This window comes from Aythya ferina (genome assembly GCF_964211825.1).
Source record: "Aythya ferina genome assembly, chromosome: 14".
Taxonomy (NCBI): Eukaryota; Metazoa; Chordata; class Aves; order Anseriformes; family Anatidae; genus Aythya; species Aythya ferina.
Window position 1 is genome coordinate 11,299,501 of NC_140312.1, and position 16,474 is coordinate 11,315,974.

General features: G+C 48.0%; 2 protein-coding genes across 11 annotated transcripts in view; one reads left to right on the top strand and one right to left on the bottom strand.

The window, feature by feature from the left end:
• The window catches only part of NRG2 (neuregulin 2), a 177,229-nt gene extending 171,275 nt beyond the window's left edge, over positions 1 to 5,954 (top strand). For all 5 annotated transcript variants that reach the window (XM_084535263.1, XM_084535264.1, XM_084535265.1 and 2 more), the window contains 2 exons: positions 2,161 to 2,385; positions 3,579 to 5,954. In XM_084535263.1, the coding sequence (XP_084391389.1) occupies positions 2,161 to 2,385; positions 3,579 to 4,236 (883 nt within the window). In that variant the 3' untranslated portion in view covers positions 4,237 to 5,954. The remainder of the gene's footprint in view (positions 1 to 2,160; positions 2,386 to 3,578) is intronic.
• Positions 5,955 to 9,955: 4,001 nt separating this feature from the next.
• Positions 9,956 to 16,474, bottom strand: part of PSD2 (pleckstrin and Sec7 domain containing 2) — an 84,783-nt gene continuing 78,264 nt past the window's right edge. For all 6 annotated transcript variants that reach the window (XM_084535305.1, XM_084535306.1, XM_084535308.1 and 3 more), the window contains 3 exons: positions 15,682 to 15,826; positions 14,513 to 14,656; positions 9,956 to 11,699 (listed from right to left, as the gene is read on the bottom strand). In XM_084535305.1, the coding sequence (XP_084391431.1) occupies positions 11,493 to 11,699; positions 14,513 to 14,656; positions 15,682 to 15,826 (496 nt within the window). In that variant the 3' untranslated portion in view covers positions 9,956 to 11,492. The remainder of the gene's footprint in view (positions 11,700 to 14,512; positions 14,657 to 15,681; positions 15,827 to 16,474) is intronic.

Sequence of the window (16,474 nt, forward strand, 5' to 3'; positions counted from 1 at the left end):
TGGAAGTCAGGATATGAAGTTGTACTTTCATGCCTTGAACAGACTCAAACTGGAGCATGCACCTAGGGAAGCTTTTCCAAGTTGTTCTTGCAACCGCACAGCACACCTGCATTAATTCATTAAGCATCCAATGGTTATTTCATGCTTGATATATTTGCCTTTTGTAAGGTAAGCTATGACAAACATCACAAAATATTTTGCCTAGTCTGCAAAGTTAGGGTTTAATTTTGGGAATCAAGTTTTTTTGTCAGAAGAACATAGGTTTTCACATTTCAAAATAGCCATCAAGGGGGAAGACCAGCATGACTCAGTTGAATTTCTTGCTGGTCTTAAGAACATTTATATTGCAGATGGAGCTTTTCCATTACTATGGTGTCCAGAAAAGTCATTCAAATGCTCTAGAGAAAGTCCTGCACTATTCTGAGTTTGGGCATTCAGGTCTTCCATCTTATATGATGAAATCTCATTGTGTTCTTCCAGTAAGTGACAGTGCTTCCCTGTGAGAATGCATGCCTTTGAAAAGTAACTAGGGTGCGGGGGATCCATATTTACCTTCTGTCAATGACACGTAGATCACATGCTTTGACTTCATAAGCAAAAGTTATCCTGGCTTATTTACTTCATTAGACTGGTGTGTTTGTATCCATTTGTCCAGGAAGCAGTGAATCCTTTCAGGTAAAGCTTGAAGATGCATTCTGGCAGATTTCTTCAGGGTTCAGGCATTCATTAGGGAGGAGAACTCAGTGTACAATGCATCAGCTTCAGATATCATACATAGGTTTTCAGGAAAATTCCTCCCCAGAGTCCATTGGTTCAACTTCCAGTAAGTAAAGAGGGAGACAAGAAAGATTTGCTGGGCTGGAAATGACTACTTTAACCAGGGAAGTCCCCCCCTCAGTGAGCAGATGGGGTGTTTTCCAGATTTTTTGAAATTTTATGCTGCAGCTGAATTCTGGCTAGCTTTGAGCAGGCTTGAGCAAGGTGCACAGAGACTCCTGTGCCTGCAGAGCTGCACCTTGCTGGCCTTCAAGGCTCACTTCAAAGTCCTTGGATCCCAGGGCCATCTCTGAGTACCTCCTGAAGAAACAAAGTTGTGTCTGGAGGGCAGCATTAATATATGACAGGTGTGGGGAGATACCTACTTGCATAGCCTCTGGTCCTGGCTACCTGCCATATAATTTTCCTGAGTCAAGTGCAGTGAGCAGGTGTCTCTTGAAGTCATGCCAGAGGCAAACTGCTAGCATAATATGGTTCCATTTTACTTTATCAGCACCTCTAATGAGGATGCTGTTTGAAGTTATAAATCAATGCTTTGGTTGCAACTGAACATGTGCCTGGAGCTATTAATAATTAACAACTTCTTTGGAAGTCTTAATGAGGCCTCTGTAAACCCCCACCCAAAATACTCTGCCACCACAGCTCCATCTGGTGCAGTTTGGGAGCTCAGAGCTCTTGCTCCAATCCACATGGATTTGTGCCATGGAGAGCAGTCAGCCCAGTGTGGGTGGACCCTCGGTGTGTGCAGGACCCCATGCTTCACTGGTGCGTGCTTGTGGGATGTCATCTCTGCACCAAGCCAAGGGCAGGGGGAGTTCCAGGCTGACCAAGGACTATCCATCATAGCTGGTAGCTTCAGTCTAGCTCCTCGAATGTATTTTGCTGCCAAAACCTTTTTTTTTTTTTTTTTTAATTAGTAGGAGTGCTTTTCTCTGTTGGTCATGAAGTAATTCTGAGTCTTTTTCTGACTCTGTTCTGGTAGCATTTGTGAAGGGGCTGCTTCTTGGCAATGTGTGAAGATCCTTTGCAGACTTGCCTTGGCACAGCCAGTGCATTGCTCTGCACCAAAACACTTTGCGATTACAAAGCAGAATTTCCCAGGCCTCCCTGCAGAGGCTGTCCCATCCTATTCCCACCATCAGGAGTTGGTGAGTTAAATACCCAGTGTGCACTGCAATGCCCTTCTTTATTCTCTAAAATCAGACCTCCAAGAAACAGTGAAACAAATCAAAACTGGGCCTTCCTGGCCAGATGTATTTCCATGAGAGACAGAAAAGGGATATCAGTGCAGAGCAGAGTGTGATCTGTGGCTGCATGTGGCATTTTTGAGAAGACGTTAGCAGGGGTTCCTTGCTCATTGTCCATATGGACTTTGATCCACAGACATGAAAGCCACACCTGGAGCCTGGAGCGGACGGAGAGCCTGACTTCAGATTCCCAGTCTGGGATAATGCTGTCTTCGGTGGGAACCAGTAAATGCAACAGCCCTGCATGTGTGGAGGCGCGGGCCCGCCGCGGGGCTGCCTTCTGCATTGAGGACTCGCGGCGGCCCATGATGCAGTATCGCGACTCAGTGGATTCGCTGCGGGACTCGCCGCATAGCGAGAGGTCAGACTCCCCTGCTTTGTGCTGCCTGGGCATGACAGAGGCCAGACATGCCCCTCTCTGCTGGATGGAAATCCATTCACGTCCACCCTGGCCTAGAGTAGCAGTCCCGTGGTAGTCCAGAAGAAGCTCCAGCTCTGGTCCTGACCAGAGGAATCCATGTCCCCAAGAGGTCACTCTGGTAGCAGCAACAAGCATTGCGCCTTGTCAGTTGTTCCTTGCTCACCTGTGGGCAACACAGGTTTGGAGTGCAAGTTTGAGAGCAGCTGAAAATATCTGGCTGCAATCAGCAACTGATGAAGTCCTCCCTGCAGAGAAGGAGGGCAGATTTGTGGGGCAGCAGCTCAAGCAGGGGCTGGCTTCCAGGTACTTGGATAAGTCCTCAGTGTACCTTTGGGTGGCATGGAGAGCAGACGTGCTGCATGTGGGCACAGCCTTGGGATGGGGCTCTGTAAGACCCAGCTCTCTGGGGAAGATGACTGCAGACATGGGAAATCACCAGCTAGTGACAGAGAGTTGTCCTCTTCCTGTGTCTGGTTCCTCATGGTGCTGAAGCACATCTCCACACTTGCTGCAGCCCTCCATGAGTCACCATGGATGACACAGGTGGCCACCCAACCTCTTTCGGGCATTTACCCGTCAGGGCAACGGGACTTGTCCAAAGAAGGCAAGTTGCTCACTTGTTTCTGATCCCAGTCCATTCAGACAGGCTGCTGGGAGGTGCTGCAAGATTTGCAGTGTTGCAGGGTGAGAATTGCCCTGTCCCAGATAAAGTTCAGTCCCAACAGTCATGCAGGACTGGTCCTGAGCCTTATCCTGCAGCAAGGGAAGCACATCCAGCTCAGCTGGCATGAAGGCTCCCTGGGAGCCACATCTCAGCTGCCAAGTGCTGGGCTCTGTGGTGAGCTCCTCACGTGGTGGAGGAGCAAGGGTGCAGACTGAGCAACTCCCTCAGGAAATCTGGTCTTGGGGACCACCATGCTTTGGTGCCCAAACACCCACCAAAGCCGGCAGCTCATCCTCCCTCAGACACTGCAGTACAAGGTCCCTCCACCCTCTTCCCCAGGAGATGCAGTGCTCCAGAACCAGGCACATCAGGGGTCCCCCATATCAGTGCCGGGTGTTCAGCAGAGTGCAGCTGCAGCTGGCAGGGTTTGGGATGCTCCCTGTCCAAACAGAGGTGTTGTTTCTTCCAGGTACGTGTCAGCCCTGACCACACCAGCACGCCTGTCGCCCGTGGATTTCCACTACTCGATGGCCACGCAGGTGCCCACCTTTGAGATCACCTCCCCCAACTCCGCACACGCTGTCTCCCTGCCCCCAGCAGCTCCCATCAGCTTCCGTGTGGAGGAACAGCAACCCCTCCTACGGCGGTACCAGCTTCCCTTCCAGGACACGCAGAGGTACGACAGCTACTACCAAAGGAAGACCTACCTAAATGACAGCATGGGGAGCCTGCCCTCCAGCCCCTTCCGCATCACGGAGGATGACGAGTATGAGACAACACAGGAGTATGTCACAGCACTAGAACAGCCAAAGAAAACAGCCAGCAGCAACAAGCGTTGGAAAAAGTCCAAACTGAACGGGCACGTACCCCACAGAGCCAGAGCGGTCCGGGACTCCTTCTCCTTGAGCAGCGCCTCTTACAGCGAGTCTGACGAGGAGCTGGTGGCTGAGAGCACCCCCTTCCTAAGCACTCAGAACAATGAGACGATGAACACAGAATCGCCTCCGCTCCACCGGCCAGGTGACAGCCGGACTTACCATTCCTACAGCAGGCACAGCGCTCACGGGGAGAGTGGGCGCAGCAGCCTGGCACACACAACGCCCAAACAAGACCCCGATCCTCTCTAGGCGCCTCGCAGACATACCCGCATGGAGGAGGCGGAGGAGGGAGGCAAAACAAAAATGAGACAAAAATAAATATTTTTATTTTATATAAAAGAGGAAAAAATATAACAAATAAAATGTTTTATTTTCATTTTAGCAAAGTTGTCTTATAATAGCTAACAGCAATGACTTTTTTATAGGGAATCTCTATTTATATGTAATGTCTTGATTTTCAGCTTCCAAGAAAAAAAAATAAAAAATAAAAAAAAAAAAAAGAAGAAATGGAAACAAACAATAAAGTAAAAAAAAAAAAAAAAGGTGGGCCAATTTTTGACTACTTAAAAATAGAAAATAAAACTATCGTGGTGCCTTTTGCTGTATGCTAGTGCTGGGATTCATGCCGAGGATTCTGTTTCAGTAGCATTTTTAAGATCACAGATTTTTATTTGGGAGACAACCTGTCACAAGGGCACTCTTCCATCAGAAGAAAACAGCCTCACCACTTTGCCCTATACCCTGCTATTAATGATCTTGTTCTATCATTTTAACACACATCAAGGACATGATTGGGAGCATTTCCATTATCATGTCTAATGGGGGTCTGTCTTGCCCCATAAAATACTTGTATTTTTGCTTAAATCAGGAGAAAAAGAAACTGAGCAGCACCATACCGAAATGCAGAAATAATGTTTCTTTTGCCACACAGGTAGGAAGAGAAAATGAAATGCAGCAGCAGCCCTTACAATATAGCTCTGAACTTTTGGCCGTTTCACATGTGAGTGTGAAATTGGGTTGGCAGAGGTTTGTAGTCCGATACGTAAGACATTTGTAGGAATGTGGTGAAATAAAACCCTGTTACATATGGTTCAATACCGTCACTGAAGCCAGCCCTGACAGGCTGGTGGTACTGCACAGTGGTCCTGGCAGGGCAGAGCCGCACTGGACCTGGTGCCATGCTGGCTGTGGCATCCCCTTGACCAAGCACGCAGTGGCCATGGTGTGGCATTTGCTATGGTGCTGTGTGGGCTACAGTGTCCTGCGCACCATTCTTGCCACCGAGGATGCCCAGAGGGCACAGCATGGCCACTGCTGCCCCAGGTGCTGTGCCAGACAGCCGCTGGCTGTGCTACCCTGGTGTCTGAGTGCTCCGGCCCCGCGCATAGCCCCTTGCGTTGGCTGGGAAGCACCGCGGGCACCACACGGGGCAGCCCAACGAGCGGATTCCTCTGTCCCGCTGTGCCCTTTGTTGTAAAGACAGTTGTTACTGTAATGTCTTGCCACCGATGACAGACATCGTGTTTCCAAACCCGGAGCAGCTCTGGCCATTGGCTCTGTGGCGCAAAGAGACAGTCCTGCGTTTCCAGGCAGCAGAGCATCCTGGTGGAAGTGCCCCTCTCGCCTCAGTTCTCTGCAGCAAACCTGTTTACATTGTAGCCTGACTTTTTTCTTTTTATATTTTTACTTCTGCATGTCCTTTGCATTTCAGATACTGTAGATTGGATGCATGGTGAAGCTGTGACTGAGAAGATAATACAACAATTGACAGTGTATTTCATTTAACTTTTAGCAATAAAGTAACTAAACCCTCTATTCCTCACCCGTGATGGGGTCAGATAGAAAACTCTGCTAATTTGTCATAAGATGATTGTCAAAGTTTGCTCTGGATTGTCTGAATGTCAGAACTCTCGACTGTTTAACACTTGAACATTTTTTATATTATAAATAAAATAAGAAATAACAAACTGTGGGCAGCATTGATCTAAGGCAATTTGGGGGGCAATGGGTAGGCTGTGACAAGTACAATACACAGAATCACAAAATGGTTTAGGTTGGCAGGGACCTCTGGATGTCAGCTGGTCCAACTGCCTGCTCAAGCAGGGACACCCAGAGCTGAGTGCCAAGGACCGGATGCAGATGGGTTTTGAAGATCTCCAAGGAGGGAGATGCCACAACCTCTCTGGGCAACCCGAGCCAGTGCTTGGTCATCCTCAGAGTAAAAAAAAAAAAAAAAAAAAAAAAAAAGCATCTTCTTGTGTTCAAACTCCATTTCTTAATATTATTTTTTTTTTAATTTGTGTCCACTCACTTCCTCCCATCCCGTCACCAAACCCTACTGAGAAAAGTCTTGTCTGCCAGTCCATCCCATCCCATCATATATTAATATACATGAATAAGGCCCCCTTGAGCCCTTACTTCTCCAGGCTGAACAGTCCCAGCTCTCTCAGCATCTCCACCTAAGACTGATACTCCAGTCCCTTAAGTGTCTATGCCCCTGAAGTCCCAGAGGTGGGTGTTTTTCTACCTGACTGGACGTTTCACCTTCACCACTGGGCTCAGGAGTGGAGGCTTACTGAGGTGAATGGGTGCTACCCCACACATCTGGGAGGATGCCACTTGTTCTCTACCTCCAGGCTGGGAGGTTCACCCCATCACCCCACTGGTGGAAGCTTTTTGTTCTGACAAGAAAGGCCAAGATGCATGCCTTGTACTTTGCATGCTGGCACTGATTCCCGTGACTTCTGCAGTGGACTGGAGATGCATTGGGTCCAATTCTGCAAGTGCTGTGCTGCCCACCTGCAAAAAAGGTCCCTTCTTCAGCTCTTGCATGGCAAATCTCTGACTCTGGCTAGTTCACATGTAGGGGGATCTCTAACATTATGGTTTATTCACAGGAAGCAGTTTCTGAGATTATATCATCGTGTTCCATGGCTCAGCCCAGCTGCCTAGTTCCTGCTCAGTGATATGACAGATGCCAAAAAGTCCCAGCTGATGCCATCTAGTAGGAAAGGGACCTCTTAAACTCTGGTCCCTACATGTGAAGACTTTTCAGAGTTGACCTCATAGAAACACACAGAGCTATGAGAGAAATCCCCAGTCCCTCAGTCTGGGATGAAGGCCAGGTTAAACTGCTGCACAGCCTCAGTCTGGGCTTCTTCTGCTCCAGCATCACGATGTTCATTGTCTTGGAGATGACCTTTCTGGGTCACAGACCTCCCCTGACATCCATCACATGTACTGTGGGGATTCCAGCCAGACCAGAGGGCTCAGCACTGCACCCTGAATAAAAGCATCTTAACACTGATTTCCCAAAGATTGAAAGTGAAAGGATCTTGCCCTCCTGCTATGTGTTCAATGTAGTGTCTACCCAACAGCAGTGTGCAAAGGAGGTACTAGATGTCTAGGACTGGAGATAAAGGTGGTAGGGTCAAGTCCTGGTTTGGATGACCTTTGTCATGTAGTCTCCAGACACATCTTGTCCCACTTTTGTGCAGCCCCATGCCTTTCTGGATGAAAGGAGCTTTGCCAGGTGCTGAGCTGCTTTCATTGTCTGCAGGACCATAGCTGTGCTTGGCCATGCAGCTATGCACGCTCCTGTTTGTTCCTGGGACAGGCTGTGGCTGACCATTGACCTTGATCTCCTGACTTACCTCCTCCAGCAGCTCCTGGAGCACAGCAAGATTGACAGGAATAGGCAGAGAGCACCTCCCTGGGTGTGGGAGCTCACCCAGGGTGAGGATCCCTGGGGAAACCAAGCTTAAAGATGGCAGAGATGAGGGGCCTTTGGGTTCCCAGAGCCACCCTGCTTCTCTGACTGGCTCTCCCCTGTGTCTGTGAGCTGGTGAGCTCTGCCCCTGGAGAAGTCCACCTGATGCTGTAATAAAGTTGTCCCCTCAGCAACATCTGCATTACAGGAAGGCTGCAGCTCTGGGGCCTCCTACAGCTGCACTTTGGGCCGCTGTGCAGCACAGTGGTGTGGCTGAACCATGGGGGGGTGCTCAGGGCAGCTGTTCCACATCAGGGCATCACCATCTGCTCAGTCCCATGCAGGGAGATGTTCTACTGCTCCGTGGTTTTCGGGACTTGTGACACTCTACAGATAGAGACATCACTAACTCTGAGCTGTAGCTGCCTCGTGATTTCTTGTGGTGATTTCTTGTTTCATGTGCCCCTGGTTTCCCATAATTTTGTTCTGTATTTGGTGGCAATTACACTACTTTTCTCTCAAATTGCCTCTGAAGGAAGCTTGTATCTATCTCATTTTTTCCCCATCTGGTCTATTTTTAAAGCCCTCATCTCCAACTATGTGTATTGTTAGGATTTAGCCATTAATATTTTAGAGCAATTTTCACAGGTGAGGGGAGCCACTGACACCTTAATGCCATCTCTGCTCGGCAAGTACGATGATGCCACCCTTCCCAGAGGGGCTAGAATCACTTTGTGGACACAAATGGTGAGGTGCAAACAGGAGAGGAATGTCAGACCCTGGCTTTGGGATTGTAAAACCTCCTGACAAAGCTGTCAGCAGTTTTGTCCCATTGCCTGTCAAATAGGCACTGCCTGCATCTGAGTGCTCACATCTACAGTGTGGCGTTGGCCCTGATCCTGCCAGGGGCATAGGGGAGCTGCTGGCCATGTCACATGCTCTCTGCCGCTGCTCCTCCTCACAGGATGCATGGTGAAGGGGGAAGGTTTCATGTCCTGGCTGCATGTTCTGGAAGAAAGTGCATTTAGGTGCCTATAGGAGGAGAAAAAGATCTGTCTGTTTAATTCCTCTAAGCTGCTGCCCTCTCATAGCAGCAGCTGAGTCCTTCTCCTCCAGGCAGGGAAAGAGGGAGAAAACAAATAAAAACAAAAACAAAACAACAAACAAACAAAAAGCACTTTTTGCCTGGTCATACACTGAGGTGGAAGGTTGGTCCAACAAGATGTTTTGGGGTATTCTTAGTGCTCCCTTGTAGGTAAGAGGGCACCACATCTGCAAAGGCATCTGCACCCAGATGAGCCCTCGTGTACCAGGACAAACTGTGTTGGTTGTCACCAAGTGCAGGTTTAACTCCCTTGGTTATCTTGCCAAGGGCTCTTTAATCCATGCTGCCACATCCACTGGGTGGAGACCCTCATGACTCTGAGGCCTGGTGCACAAAGAAGACTTCACAAGATCCCGCTCTTTCCTGCAACTTAGTCCTGTCCAAGGATGACAGAGTGGCACCTTCAACATGGGGGAAAAAGACACTGTTTTTGGATTTCTTAGACAAATTAGAGCTTAGAGATTCTACTGCCTGAGGTAAGGGTTAGTCAGAAAGGACAGGCTGAGGCACAAGATATTACCTGGGATTTTGGACAGCAAAAGTTGGGCCTGACTTTCATCTAGGCTTCCACTGTGAGTGAGTGAGTGAGTGAGTGAATGAGTGAGTGAGTGGGCATCCCCAGAACCAGATACTTCATGTGAGTAGGAGTATCCTGAAGGACCCCAGTGTAAGGGATGCCTGTACCTACACCTGACACTGCAAAGAACATGGCACATTTGAGAAACAGCTACAACACCCAATGAAGGCAAATGCTCCTCCGAGAACAGTTCCCAGAACATCGCCAACCACCAGTGCAGATGTTGATATCTTTCTCCTCCCATAAACCTACATGGACTGACAGACCTAAGATGCACCAGATGAAAGGAAATGTTACCTGAACGTGTCAATAAAGCAGCCCATCTGTCTCACCTGCTTTACCGGCAAGCCATCCATCCAAAGATTAGGCAGGCAAGTGCTTTCAGTAGGATAGGTGTGCTGGCACCCTACTCATGGAAAAGCATTGATACTTTCTGGTGCTGGCCAGAGAGTCCTGGCTTTCTCTTTGCAGGAGCTGATAGAGGTCTGTGTGAACATGGTCATGCAGGGCTGTGAAGTCTGCGACCAATCCAGCACACAGTGGAACCACATTTCAGACCAATTCTCTTTACCAACAGATTCAGCTTTATTATTATTCTTTTTTACATGATTCTTAGTGCATCATTTCAAATAAGCTATCAAACTGTACAAAGAAACAGAGATAAAAGAAGAGGTGACAAAATAGGATGGAGGTTTTTAGTAGTATGAACCATTGTGGAAAACAGTAGTCAATAGTCTCTCAGACTTTGAAGGTCCAAATAAATCTTCTTTGTTTAAAAAATGCTGCAAAATATAAACAATAAATGACTGTAGTTAGCAGCTACAAGATCCTTCAAAACTGGAACTTGATTACTATGAATGCACCTAAAAGAAAGAAAGGCAATTTGGGATAAGGAACCAAACCAAATAGCAAAATAAATAAATAAAGTGCGGGAGAACAGTTGTGGCATTGAAATGCAGTGGAATCGCTTCTAGTACAACAGTAAATCATTGGACCACAGACAGCAGAAAGGAACGGAAACACAATTCCCTCTTTAAAAGAGTACAGCATACGAATCGCAAAATGGAGGAACTACAACACTGATGGGCAGTTAAAATTGCTCCTGCACACAAAGGTTCAGCTGGATCTGAAGCACATTTCCAACTGTGCTTGAACCCAAAGTGGCAGATGCCATGGATGCTAAATAAACAGCCTTTTGGCTAGTTTGTCTCAACAAACAGGAACAGGAGTGCGATGTTTCACAGCAAAGCCAGGTGGGCTTTCCATTCAAGTACAAAAAGGAAAAAAAAGAAAAAAAGAAAAAAAAAAGAAACATAGGCTACTGCATTTTTGAAAATGTCCTGTTCAGACCCTCCATGGTCCCTAGTGTCTTCTCCAGGCAGCTTACCTTCTCTTGCACACTGAGGTTAAAATCCCATATTAAGTTTTCCTTATATATATATATTTATTTATATATATTCATATGTATATATATTTATATATATATAAAAAGGATAGGGTGACAGAGGGCACTTCAGGCCTCTACTGCCATGGGCAGATGACAGTCCCACACACTGTGCTGAAGACGCCTCTCACTCAGTTGGTGGCTAGCTCACAAAACCTGTCCTATTGTGACGTGCCAGACAGCACTCCTCTTGTGCGAGGGATGTGCTCCCTGCTGCTCTGTGCCTTTCTCTGAGAGTGCTGGTGGTGACGCAGACACCATTGTCCCGGCTGAGTTTCTTGCCCTGCTGGGAACTGTGGATGTGAACAAGTGGAAACTCCAGGGAGAGAAGGAGGAAGGAGGAGGAGAAGATAGGGCTGGTGGAAGAGAGCAACCCGGCACCTGGAGAATGAGCGTATCCCTTTATTGTGCAGGCTGCAGTAGAAGGGAAAGAAAAGCCACTGGTGCTGTTGGGGAAAAGAAGAGATGGAGTGTCCATGATGCTGAAATGCCAGAGCATTGCCAAGGAGTGTCAACTAAAGCTTCTTTGACTTCTTTCACTAGAGCAGTCACCGTGTCATACACGTCTACGGTTTTGTTTGTATAATTTCCTAGGTAAAATTGTGCTCATTGATCTAGTCCAGGAGCGCAAAGCATCACCAGTTCATTTCACCCATGCACACGTTCCTTGTTAAGTGTTCTGCTCTATTATGTCCTTTTCCACCTTACAGGTGACAGACACATGCCCTTGGCTCAAGGAAGGGCTTGAATGTGTCTTCCGCAAAGCAATGTCATCAGCTTCCACCTTAAAGAAACTGGTTTCAATTCTCTCCAGGTCATCTGTCCCAACTTTTATTTTCATGCATAGCAGATTGATGTATGTCTCGTAGCGGCTCTTCTGCAGGGAAAGACAAAACAGAGAAAAAAGCTTGGGAACAGGGACAGGCCACGGCATGTGTGGAAAGCAGAGGCGATGCCATCTGCTACTGCAGGAAAACACATACTATATTATCAGGATCCCACTGTTCACACTCTGCAAGAGATATTTAATGACAGCACAATGTCTGGTCTAACCAAAGCCTTCAAAGACTTATTAACTTGCAGTTCAAAGGGTTGAGGAAAAAGTGGATGGTTGTGCAAGACTCTTGCTTTTACAGGTCTTGACTGCCACTCTGATTGTTTAAGGTGGGTACTGGAGGCAACAAAAGACCAACATAGAATAGAATCATAGAATCATAGAAATACAAGTTTGGAAAGGACCTACAAGATCATCTAGTCCAATCGTCCTCCTATCACCAATGCTGCCCACTAAGCTGCTAAATCATATCCTGTAGCACCTTGTCCAGGCGCTTCTTGAACACCACCAGGGACTGCCTCGACCACTTGACCACTCGACCACCTCCCTGGGCATGCCATTCCAGCACCTGACCACTCTGAGAGAAAAAGCTTTTCCTGAATTCTAATCTAAATCTCCCCAGGTGCAACTTGTGGCCACTTCCTTGAGTCCTATCATTAGTTATTTGAGAGAGAGGCTCACCGTCTCCTCACCACAACCTCCCTTGAGGAAGTTGTAGAGTGCAGTGAGATCTGCCCTGAGCCTTCTCTCCTCCAGACTAAACAACCCCAGCTCCTTCAGCTGCTCCCCATAAGACTTGTGTTCCAGACCCCTCACCAGTTTTGTTGCCCTCTCTGGACACGCCACAGATGCCTCGATGGGCCTCAATGTCCTTCCTATAGTGAGGGGCCCAAAACTGAACACAGCACTTGAGGTGCAGCCTCACCAGAGAAGAGTACAGGACAACCAGCTCCCTGCTCCTGCTGGCTACATATTTCTAATACAGGCCAGGGTGCTGCTGGCCTTCTAGGCCACCTGAACACACTGCCAGCTCGTGTTCAGCCAAGCATTGATCAACAGTCCCAGGTCCCTTTCCTCTTTACAGTCTTCTGGGCACCCTGCCCCAAGCCTATAGTGTTGCATGGGGTTATTGTGGCCGAAGTGCAGATCTGCTTCTTTCTGACTTAAGACATTCAGAGTGCCCACACTCCTGCCTGCCTGTCTGAGAACAACGCTGTGAGGATGTCCCTGTTTAGCACATGGAAAGTTCCTCTCGGTCGATATAAATATTTCTGCTTGCATTGTTTTCATCCAGTAATTCACTGTGACCATTAAGCTGTGCCCCCATTGCTCTTCACAGAGGACAGCAAAAAAAAAAATGGAGGCAATCTCTTCTTTGCCTGGCATCATTTCAAGACTAGATGGGACCTCTTTTTATGGACTTATGTAAAACCCCAGTCCTTTCCTCTAACATCTCAGAGGAAGCCTATACTCACTTCTTTGTCAGCACAGAGAAACAAGCATTTCTAGAGTATATCTCATAAAATAGATTAGATGAGTCATGCTCTGGAACTGCCAGCTTCTTCTTGCAGACTGAAAAGGGAGCCTAGAGAAAAAGCTTGGATGGAGACTACTCCTCTGCAGATATCAAAAACAAGATGTCTGGAAAACAGGAGGCAGCAGCATGCAACTATTTGAAAGGTTGGCACAAACACAAGGGAACCAGCAGCCACAAACTATGGCTCTGGTGATTCAGGCTGGACATTACATGGTGTTCTTTCCCTAAGCGGGTGGTGGAGCCCTGGATTGTGGGAGATGGGAGATTTCCATCCGTTTCCAGGGATGGCAAGAAAATGCCACACTCAGCCCAGGCTAAAACTGGGAATAATCTAAGCTCCTGCTGAAAGCAGGAACAGACCCTCCAGCAGTCCCACCCCATTGCCACCTCTGTGGCAGGATTTCTGCCTTGTGCTCAACTTTCTCTGGAACAAAATATCCCATTTCTTCAATTAAATGCTACTGAGACTTTGCAGAGCATTTAAACTTAGCTACGTGCATCCTCAAAAAGTCTGCAAGCACCTGCAATGCTGGTTTTGGCTCTATTTACAGTAACAGTTACAGCAAAACAAGATTAATACTCCCACGGTTTCCTTTAGCTTTTTCTGAATGTTTCTGGAAAAGGCTGATGTGCACTGAGAACAGAATCCCTTCCTTATTTGGGACCTGAGGAAATTTCAAGTTCCAGAACAGTAAAGGAAGATTTTATTTCTCTCATCACTTTTCCAAGCCTTGTGTTAGAAATCACAGAGGGGAGGAAATGTCATTTCTTTTTATAGATTCAATGGAAAACAGTGAGGCTTATCACTGCCACATAACACACATCTAGCATGTAAGCCCTTCCCTTCCCTTCCCTTCCCTTCCCTTCCCTTCCCTTCCCTTCCCTTCCCTTCCCTTCCCTTCCCTTCCCTTCCCTTCCCTTCCCTTCCCTTCCCTTCCCTTCCCTTCCCTTCCCTTCCCTTCCCTTCCCTTCCCTTCCCTTCCCTTCCCTTCCCTTCCCTTCCCTTCCCTTCCCTTCCCTTCCCTTCCCTTCCCTTCCCTTCCCTTCCCTTCCCTTCCCTTCCCTTCCCTTCCCTTCCCTTCCCTTCCCTTCCCTTCCCTTCCCTTCCCTTCCCTCCCCTCCCCTCCCCTCCCCTCCCCTCCCCTCCCCTCCCCTCCCCTCCCCTCCCCTCCCCTCCCCTCCCCTCCCCTCCACTCCCCTCCACTCCCCTCTCCTCCCCTCCCCCACTCCCAGGCTCACAGCATCCACTCTGCAGTTCTCAATTCTCCTCAATCAGCCAAGATATCATGTATCACAGAAAAGATGAAAGTTCCTTTACCTCAAAAATTAGGTAATGTTCTTTGAGCCTGTACTCCTCAGCCTCTTTCGACTTGAGGCTCTTCTCTACAGGATGTGATTTATGCTCTGCTAATTCGTCTGCAATCTGCTTCATTTTATTTTCATGAGATCTCAGCTGTTCCTCCTGCCGAGAGAATTGTGTCAGGTATTAAAACGAAGGAGTGTAACACCCAAGTGCACCGCCAGCCTGTTGACATGGGATTTGTCTATGCAAGGACGTGAGCCTTGCTACGGGAATGGGCTGCGTACCCTGTGCTGGGGCCAAAGGTGTGCAGCACATTTGAAAATTCATCTGATAAGGAGCAGCTGAAACACAGGTATTTGAGGAAGATCAAAACTCATGCATCACAAGTGCCAGGACTGGATTTCTCTGGCACCTGGGCGTTTATAGCATCATGAACACGAAACCTCTGCATCTTTTAATAGCCAGGCAGAACTAGCTGTGTCTCAAGAGCTTGTGCATCTGCTCTCTCTGGAGATAAAGTATCCTCCCTGTCTGGGCTCTGACATCTGCTCAGCAGATAGAGCTGTATCTCCGTTCTAATCATTTCAGGCTCAGGCTGTCCTCTCCCTTCCCCTTTGCTGAGGGCCAGTGGCAGAATGTCCCCATTGTCTGGAGGTGATAAGTCATGTTTGGCATTCCCTAGACACTGCAAACACGAGTGGCTTTTTCAGATGGCAGCTACCTATTGCTCTTTGCTAACAGAGCCTTAGGCAGCCATGCTTTGGTGCACTGCATTCCCTGCTTCCAGTAAACCTTCTCCTCTGAGGCTCTGCAGCTTTCCAGACTAAAAAAAAAATAAGGTGTCACCTCTGGGTGCCATGTCATTAAAAAAAAAAAAAAAGCAATAAACAAGACAGAATCAACACCCATTGAGGTGTGTGTGTGTACATAGGGTTGCTTTATATTCATTGCAATAGAAGCATCATGCAGACACCAGAGTTTGCTGTGGTCTGTCCAAATCTCCCACTCTACACCCCTACTCCTGCCCTTACACAGTGTGCACTTGAGCGGGTGCAGCCTTGAGCACCTTAATGTGTCTGCTAGGCAGAGCTGGGGGAGCTGCAGATGAGCTCAGTGTGAGCTGCATGCTGATGGGTTGGCTGAGCACCGGGCACCCCTCCATTGCTCCTTCTGTCACACTTTACCTGGCACAACTTGGTCATGGATGAAGGCAGGAGTGGGCGGCAGAACTTCTTCATTGAGCAGATTGCAGCTGGAAAGGCTGGGGCAGAGAAAATGGCAGCAACGAGGTTGATTCGCAGGATCCAGGACAGCATTTCTTCTTTACTTCTGTTACAGAGGATGGGAGGAGAGATAGGAGTGTCTATAAAGGTTCCTAACCCAGGACCAGCCAGCTCAAGACAGCCCTGGAGCCACCTGCTTTCCCGAGGGCTATTGGTGGCTTTTCTTTGAAGCCATTTCTGTGCCATCCTGAGTAGTGAGAAGGAAAACATTGGCTAACTGGCTCCTCTACATTGTTCCAATGATTTCAGGCCTGTTGTCTGCCTACATGAAGCCCTGGGAATTCTGCCTTCCTTAATACCTCCAGTTGTAGTCCCTGAAGATCTGAGGTAATCCCTGAAGATGAGAGGTAGCAAGGTGGCAAGTGCCAAGAGTACCATACTCTTTGGGGAGTGGGAGACACATCCTTGTCCATGGGGCTCCATGGACAAGGATGAACTCTTCAGATGTTCATGGAACTCTGCCCGGGGTCCCTAATCAGATCTGAGCACTGCTCAGGTGGGATTTCCCTGCAAGAAGGTTTTCACTGCAGAAATTCAGATGCCAAGATTTAGCCTGATGTTAGTACCCATCCCAACTTCAAGACAAAATCATTTCTCACAGCAGGTGACAAAGAAAACATTGAACAGGAGATGGCTCAATCACACTTGACACTTTCTAGCAAAGCGATTTTCCTCTGCAATGGACTAAGGAAAG